Source organism: Opisthorchis viverrini (genome assembly GCF_000715545.1).
Source record: "Opisthorchis viverrini unplaced genomic scaffold opera_v5_664, whole genome shotgun sequence".
Taxonomy (NCBI): domain Eukaryota; kingdom Metazoa; phylum Platyhelminthes; class Trematoda; order Opisthorchiida; family Opisthorchiidae; genus Opisthorchis; species Opisthorchis viverrini.
Genome location: NW_008752333.1, coordinates 1 through 8,978, shown reverse-complemented (window position 1 = coordinate 8,978; position 8,978 = coordinate 1). Strand labels below are relative to the sequence as shown.

The window sequence follows — 8,978 nt, the reverse complement described above, 5'->3', positions numbered from 1 at the left end:
ATCATTATCAGCTGCAATAACCGCGTACTGGTCGTACACTGGTTGTAGCTGCCACAGTTTCGTTCACCAATGATTCGGGGGAAGAGATAGGTGGCTGCGCGTTGCAGGCGGGAGCTGATAAATTGGTTCATAAATCCAGCACTGTCAGTGGGCTGTCAAGTGGGGTGGGGGTTGGGGTTGGAAAAGGTGCTATGCATTGAAGGCAATAGCTTGGATGCACGAGCGCCATTGAGGGCGCGACTGGGCCATGTCTGACAATGTCTCTTGCGATTGATGTGGCCCGTCTGGGGTCCCCATCCAGGAAGACCAGCGCGGTAGATATGCGACATTGTCTAGTCTATTACAAAGTTACTGCAGCCTCCAGACGATGGAGATTCTTTAGTCACTTGACAAGTTCTACTAAATATCAGGTCATTGATTCATACTTGTTTGCTCACTTTCTCATTCGCCCGTGAAGTCTTTCTTCACCCAGCTTTTTTTTAAAAATCAAGCGTACGTCTTAATCCGGCTGACATGTTGTGGCCAGTTCAGTAAGCTCTCCCGTGAGTTCTCGAATCCACTTTGGAACGTTTTAATATGCCCAGGCATGGTTCATCACACATTTCTCACACAAATCCTCGCTATGGGGTCAATCCTTTTAAGAGTTGGCTTTTCTATAGAGGAAAATGTCGGTAGCTCAGGTAGTGTAGATGGTGGTCGTTGGCTTGTTTTCTGAACTGGGCAATTTGATTGCAAACGTTTCATCACCAATCGAGATGACATCATCAGTGGCACAATCACTAACCCACCGCTACGCACAACTACGCTCCCAAATAGCGCACTGATGATGTCACCTCGATTGGTGATGAAACGTTTGCAATCAAATTGTCCATCTCAGCGAACAAGCCAACGACCAGAGTTCGCTTTTATTATAGCGATGGTACTACCGTATGTATCCAATCTTGTCCGGGTTCCAAACAAGCGTATGCAACAACCTCAGGCGCACGAGCCTCATTGTTTCTCCATAATGTCCTTCTCCGGCGCCCAAAGCTATTGTATTCGGTGCTTTTGTCGAGTTTTTATCGCATAATCCACTGCGCTGTCACAGTTTCGAACCACAATCTGGTGATATACTACCATGTGAAGTTATAGCCCCAGGAGCAACGGTAATATTGAAAGGGCAACGGTTCAGGAACTAGTTCGACAGGGATCCTTGAGTGTGTAGTCAGCCGTTCATGACGTTTCTCTTTTTCCCAGGTCATAAAGCTGTACGCCTGGGAGAAAGCCTTTCAAACTCAAGCTGACAGCATCCGAACAACCGAACTGAGCCGTCTGGTGCGAGTAGCCCTGGGCTGGGGCCTAGGCAATGTGATTTGGAATCTTGCCCCATATGTGATTCTCCTGACCACATTTGTCACGTTCACTTGGAGTCTTTTGTTGAACGGCGAAACCGGTGCAGTGAAATCCAACGCAACTGCCACAATGCCCATGTTTTTGGATCCCGAGCGCATTTTTGTCAGCGTCAGCTTGTTCAATCTGCTTCGGGCTCCTTTGATTCTTCTACCCTGGAGCTTGTCTGCCGTGATCATGGTGAGTCTCGCACCGGTGTGGTTGTATTCTTTTTGGTGTATTTTGTCAGCACTTTCACAGGACCGCAACGCTTGATTCATGGGACCGGTAAAGAGACGGCAGTTCTAGGGTCACATCGCTGGTTGTGAACATCACAATTTGCACACATTGTGCGCCTATCTCACACGTGCATGCGTCGTATACTTGCTTCTGCCATTGTGGATGTCGATCAACATCACGGTGTGGTTGTATTCGTTTTGGTGTATTTTGTCAGCACTTTCACAGGACCGCAACGCTTGATTCATGGGACCGGTAAAGAGACGGCAGTTCTAGGGTCACATCGCTGGTTGTGAACATCACAATTTGCACACATTGTGCGCCTATCTCACACGTGCATGCGTCGTATACTTGCTTCTGCCATTGTGGATGTCGATCAACATCACCAGTTCTAATGGCGATTTCGTCCTGTAAAGGAAAATAATCCATGCAGAAAAGCCGAAAAGCGCTCTACAGGCGTTTCGTTCTTACTGGGAGTCATAAGCGGAGCTCATCTCACGAAACCTCGGACAGTTTCAAGCCAGGAGTCTTCCGGTCAGTGGTTGGACACCTAACTGTTTGGCCACGAGCAGCTGGTCTGCAGGACATGGCACCATTAGTTACGAGATAAATCTCGGTACGAGATTCACCCAATGGAAGAAACTTCCATTTTACGAAGTCCTCGCTTGATAAGCCAGTCAATTCGTGACCACGAGATGCGGTTTCCATAAATGAAGGACGAGTGGCGCTATGTATAGGTAAGAGCTGATCACGCACTGCCGAACAGTTATGTCGGGAGGTCGTGGATTTGACCCTCCCCCCAGATTAAACTGTTGTTGTACCCAGTAGCTCAGATGAACACTAGAGTATTATCGACCGAAGGGCCTCGAACCAGAACAAAAGGAATTCAGACCTGATCCGATGCCTCTAATTGTTCTGACAAATGTTTTTTGTCCAAGGCGAAAGGTTTCCAGACGATCATTCCACTGCTTATTTGCGAACCGTTTCTGAGACCGATGACCGATCCCAAGGCCCCGCGAATCGATTCAAAAAAACGGGTTCTGTTTTTTACGTTGGGCCCTTTTCCATTGCTTAGCCTTATTGTAATCAGTGTAATCAAATTCAAGAATTTCGCTGAGTGCGAGTTCGATCATGCCTGACTCAGGAATGTTACAAACGAATGTTCACGTGGTGAATGAGACTGGAATGTGACAGTTGACATGCGCCAAATCTCGCCTCAGTTGTGCAAGCCGCCTGTTGATGTTTGAACAAATATGTGAGCGTTTCTGTGCCTCGTGCTGCTTTCTTTGGTGGTCACTGCACCGAATAGGGTTCGATGAGATGTAGTCTAACACAATGAGAACAAGGATAGCAGTGATATATACACACATATATACGCATTATATGTACAACAGGTATTTCGTATGCATCAGAATATTGCTAGCTCGGGTGAGTTTACCAGTGGTGGACCAGGTGGATGTTATTCTGCTTACCGAGGTTGGCAGTCGGTTTGTGTGCATTTCGAGGTGCGCGCAATTGGTAGTGTCCCCTCGATTGGGGACGAAATGTTTGCAAGCTAATTGTTAATCTCGACAAACAGACCGACAACCACCCGTAGTGTGTCTTCAGTGTCAAAGCCAACGACTCAAGGGAAAGGTTTTATAAAACTTGGAAAGCCCAAATAGTCTCGTGATTACGGACCGGATAGGTCGGCAAACCAAGCAAAATCATGCTCTGTTGCATCTTTGTCCAGCAAATTTGCTTCCGGATGACAGACAGAATTGGTCGGCTTCAGTTGATCGACCGGCTGTAGCACACTTTCGTTGCATACCTGTCATGCCACTCCAGGGAATCATGAGGGCTGAGATACTACTGGGTCGCCCCCTAGACCAGACAGAAGCAGTTGAGATGGTGAGGATGGGTTGGAACCACGAACTTTCCGATCAATAGTTCCTCGCTTTAACCAGTAAGCTTTCCCGAGCTCGAAAACCTGGCTCGACACAGTCGACCCAGATGTTTAATATGTGAGGTCGAAGCCTGTGTTGAACTGTCGAGGCATCTTCAGCAACCTAATGAGTAGTGTGTTTCGTTAACAAAAAAACGTGCTTTTTCATCGTCACTGATTCAACAACATGCTTTTCCCTTTCCTGATCTTCCCCAATGTTTTCTCGCGCTTGAACACCAAAGTGGGCTTATATGAAATAGCGCGCCCAAGATGGTGTTTTAGCATAAGATCCAGATGAAGCTAAATCGGAGTTTGACACATTCTGAGTGTTCGAATTGGTGTTCAACTTCCACCACTTGTGCTTGGTGAACTGGTGATCGAGGACACCGTGCGGTCCGTAAAAAGAGCTATTCTAAATGTCAGTACAACTCTCATTGTCACAACACAAAGCATGTCATACATAGGTCCACGCAACTACGCGCTTACGCCGATCTGATGATTACCTGACTGTGTGTAGCTCGGACACAACTCTGATCGATACGCTCGGTTCAACTCAATCAGCTGACCCGCCATTGTGGTTGCTCGTAGTCTCGTTTGACCATTAGAGCTGATCGGTGCTTGTCTGTCTGACCAGGCACGCTCTGCGAATCATACTCGATCGGCTTATTTGTAGATGTTACGTAACCGGAACAAGCGTTTGTCTCTCATCGATCGAATCCCAACACACGTAGATTGGGCATTTGTTCCGAATTTTACACATGGTGACGATTGTTGTCAACATGTGCTCCTGCGCGAGACACTGCGTTTGCACCTCTGCCTCCCCACCCCTTTAGTACGTCGTTCTGACCCTTCAACTGGCTCTGTCTCTTTGTATCAATCATTTGGATCTTCTGCTAGGGATCTCCCTCTCTTCTTGTTGTTTTTAGCGTTGGAACCTGTAGGAGCTGGCAACTTTGTGGCTTCTACACGTAGTCTATAGCTGCTAAATTGTAACCAATCTGACCGTCGTTATGTAAGGCTATCGGACGGACCTTTTGATCCCTCTTCCTCCTTCTTCTGCCAGGCATATGTCTCTGTCAAGCGCATTGGAGCGTTCCTCTTGGCACCCGAGCTAGACCACAATGCAGTGGAGCGATCCGCGAAAACCGGTGAGTTGTTCTGCAGATAGTCCGAAACGATCTTACTAACTGGAGAAAGCCCGTTGGCGGTGTTCGTTAATGGCATCAAACTGATTTGCTCACACCCATTACTGAACACTCTGCGGAGCTCGTTCTACCTTATCAAGGCTTACTCTATCCTCGAGGCAATGCCAAAATATCTCGTCCGCACGACAATGTAACTTGCAGAAGTCCTATTTCTCGTTTTCTGTACAGGCGCGATACAATTCTAGTTGCCATGTTTTATCTATGCGATGAAATGGTTCGACTCGTCCTGACCAAATATTGTCGTTGGCTCAAGACATCAATACAAAACCGGGAAAATATACGAGATAACTCAGCAATTAAGGTGCAGACTTAGTAATCGGAAGGTCCGTGGGCATCTAGGCTACTGTTTCACTGGGCTTGGATAACCTGGCAGTATTTGAGACCTCGTGCTTCCTTCGCGTGACATGGCTGGTATGTACTGAAAGGGTATTACAGCTGAATGAATAATTGATTGATTGATTGATTGATCGACTAGCTGGAAAAATAGTTTGTTTTCGTCATTCCAAACGTATAATTTTCACACCACCCAGCTAGATCCAAATTGAAAACGAAGGTGTTCCAGTACCTTATGGTTTTGGAGGAAAGGTAAAAGGTCGGATCGGATTTCATCTGAAAAAATCTGACCAACTCAATCCACCTCATAATTCCATAAACCTTTGAAAGACATCCATTTTTGGTCACTCGGCTAGCGAGTTGGCTGTACGAACTTCTCTCATCTGTGTACCGATCCATTCGACAACTGATATACATTAGTTTCACTCAAGGAGTGTGTTGGGATATTGGTAGCTCGGGTGCATTAGTGGGAATTAAATCAGCTAGCTGTTGATCTGTTCGCCGAGCTTGGCAATTGATCTGCAAACGTTTCGTCACCATTCGAGGAGACATCTTCAGTGCATCTCTTCGCGCCTGCGTTTATATGGTTTACAAAGAGCAACCTTTGCACTGTAACTGATTAGCTATTGACAATCATTCTACTTGGATGGCGCGAATTTACTAACCGGAAGGTCTGTGGTTCGAACCTGACCTCTGCCTCTCAACTTCCCCTGTCTAGGCTCGGGCAACCTGACTGTATCCCAGCCCTCGTGCCTCCTTCATGCCTCCATCTCGTTTAAAACAATCAAACTAGTGTATTTGTGAGTACATTTCACAGATTATTCAACCATGAAGTTGGCATGTTCGATCGCCACAAGAAGAACAGGTGGACGAAACAACATGCCCGTCTAAGTAGCCTAAAATGTTTCGACAGATACACTCCTTAGCACACGAATTTGGCTTTAACGGGAGACTCGTCTGGAACCCAGCTCGACCTGTCATTTTTTTATGGTGTTCTTAAGCCATTTGGGTTCAAGTGGAACATAAGGTTGACGAAAACTCAGAGAGTGCGCCTACCTGATGAGCCTCAAGAAGGGTGAAACCGTTCGTGTGCTATCGAAGAGTTTTCAGCAACCTTGTGAGTAGTGTATTACGTGCGTTCGCGCACCATCTGTGACGTTTGCTGAGTGCTTCAAGAATCCGACAAAGTCTCGCGGTAGGGCTTTTCAACCATTCCCCTCTGGAATATTTCTCCGATAGAGGGTTCTCAACAAACTTATCACGCGCCTGAGAACACCGCGATTATAATTCCGATAGAGTAGGACTGTACGGGCGAGCAGTGAACCTTTCTACCGCCACCAAAGTTTTCAACATCTAGTTCCAGAAACGTTACACCTTTAAATCCTCTACTTGCATATTGATCGTGCCGTCGACGCACGTGATTGCCTGAGAAAGCCCAGTTGCTTTCTTTGTCTGCTAGTTTATCGACGGAGCACAAGCGGTTGACTTTGGTAAGTTACCCATGTCTCTTACAGAAGGACACCTCTCCCTGTCAACATTGGGTGTATACACGGAGTGTCGTAGTGCTCATCAGCAAACATAACCACCGTGTTTTCAGGAATAACGGGATGTCAATGAAACAGTAATGTAAGTAATGCTACAAGCATCCCGCGGTACCACACACTGAGTCTTCTGCTGGGTCAATTGGAATGAGTTTGCTATTCTGAGCCTCACTGACACTGACAGACACTTCCTCCAGAAATCGTATCACTTCCCAAGATGACGTCACGGCACTTATGAGGTATAGTTCTGAAAACCACCAAATCTGCTCACACCGCCACCAGTCTATCCGTGGCTCACCGGAAGAGTGATTTCACCAGACGAGTGGAACTTCCATCTGAGAAGTCGACACTTGAGCAGGTGCAGTCTGTAGGTGACCACGTGATGTGGTTTCCTTGATCAGAAGCGCTGTATGCTGTCCAAGGGAGAGCTAATCACACTACTAACCAGCAGAACTGTGTAGAACGGCCTAAGGTTCTAAACTACGTACTGGAGTTTCGTGAGATGTGTGCTGCTGATGACTTCCAATAAGGTTCAAACAGTCCTATAGTACTTCTTTGCGTTTTAATCTAAATCGGCTTCATTGACAGGATGAAATCCTAATTGAAGGTTGCCATATCTTCTACATCATCATCAATAGTTTTGATTACCGTCCCGTGAGGTCCAAGTCCCGTTTCCCCCTACTCTAAGCCTACTCTAGCCTTTTTGGCTTTTTCGCCACCAAACTCGTTGTTATCCTCATGTGAGAATGGAATTACATGAAATTTCTCCCCCTGCCCCTGGAATACTTTGTTCATACACCTTTGTCGTATTCATTTTTCCTGCTCATTCCTTTTCAGATGGCTTATGGTATTTAGTGGTAATTCAACCTTTTTCGATTGTTTGGCTTTTCAAAAACGTATTTTCTCGTCATCTAATAACCTGAAGTAACCAAATCAGTCTCGACGGGTTTTCGGGTCTCCTGCACGTTTTTTTATTCGCTGCTTTTCACACAGTAGAACTGTGTTAACCGGGGTATGGTGGTTGTTTCCGCTACAATAATGTCTTCTTTGGTTTCCTGAATTAAAATCATCCAATGAAACGGTTTTGGACATTATTCATTGATCGTAGTATACCTCTGGTCGCCGAACGAAAGCCAGAGATCATGTATGGTGCATTTCGGGTTACATACCTTTCCTATCAATCTCTTTTAGAATTGATTTGATGCATCCAGTTCTGTTGATTTTGCGGCAACACTTGATAATACTAGTCTATGAGCACAAGAATAAAGAAGGGTACTTTGGTTGGATATCGATCGAGTGATGGTCGTTTCATCACTGAGCTAAGATTAGTTGTGCCAGACCAGCGATGAGACAAATTAACCCTTGCTCACAGGACAGATAAGAACGCATCCTGGTGCACAATCGTAGCTAATCGGCCGAGGTGTAACCATGTTGTCGGAAATTTTCCCCGTCTATCTCGAGACATGTGCAATTCACCGTAAACAGCTTGGCTCGATCAATTGTCCGCAGTTCTCCTCTTCAATGCCAATGCAGATCAGCCATTGTGCAGTCGGTTCATTGTACATAACCGCTCTGGCAGTGTTTATACTCAAGAGCCCGTTGGACGTAAAACGGCTCGCAGCTAACTCAACCGGTTCGCTCTACGCTGATGGGTTAGACTCCCTCTTTCACGGAGTGACGTGTTTATGACGAAGTCGAGGTATTCGCATCTTGGCGTTACATTTTGCTAATCCTGATGGCATTCAGCGATCTCGCAGTCAGGTCAAGCTCGTCTAATACAAATCGCCTGCCGGCTGATCAATGACACTATGAAGGTCCTCGTTTTCATCAACTGGATTTTTTCAAACTGTCCTCGTTATTTGCCATGCGTTAATCCGGTCCCTGTGTTTCCCTTTTGCTACGATAGATACACCGTATGCCGTGGAATTTAAAGATGGGTCTTTCTCGTGGACCAAAGATGGACCGATGATCCTACAAGAGTATGTTGTACTTTACTTTATTTAGGTTATCTCCTATATGTCGTTGGACCAGTTTCTTGACTGTCCCGAATCGCGCCCCGTGGTACACGGTGGTCGGTAGCGAGGCGTTAACAGATATCAGTACATTCACTTGCTTAGGCCTTAGCCGGTCTGTAGATATAGACATTCAGCATCTGGGTCGACTGTATCGAGCCAGCTCTTTGAGTTCGGGATAGCTTCGTGGTTAGAACAAGCAAATACTGTGTGAAAGGTCCGTGGTTCGAACCCGACCTTGGATTTCCGATCACTCTGGTCTAGGCTCGGGCAGCTTGACGGTATCTCAGACCTTGTTCTTTTGCGGTTCACCGCAGCTGTTCAGAGTAAGAATACCACAGATGAGTCGGTTGTTATC

The 8,978-nt window shown here is 46.4% G+C and overlaps 1 protein-coding gene across 1 annotated transcript in view; it reads left to right on the top strand.

Annotated features, from left to right (window-relative positions):
• Positions 1-8,612, top strand: part of T265_11951 (hypothetical protein) — a gene marked incomplete at both ends in the record, with an annotated part of 23,391 nt that extends 14,779 nt beyond the window's left edge. The window contains 3 exons of the mRNA XM_009178795.1: positions 1,237-1,569; positions 4,593-4,677; positions 8,515-8,612. Of these exons, the coding sequence (XP_009177059.1) occupies positions 1,237-1,569; positions 4,593-4,677; positions 8,515-8,612 (516 nt within the window). The remainder of the gene's footprint in view (positions 1-1,236; positions 1,570-4,592; positions 4,678-8,514) is intronic.
• Between the last annotated feature and the right edge of the window lie 366 nt (positions 8,613-8,978).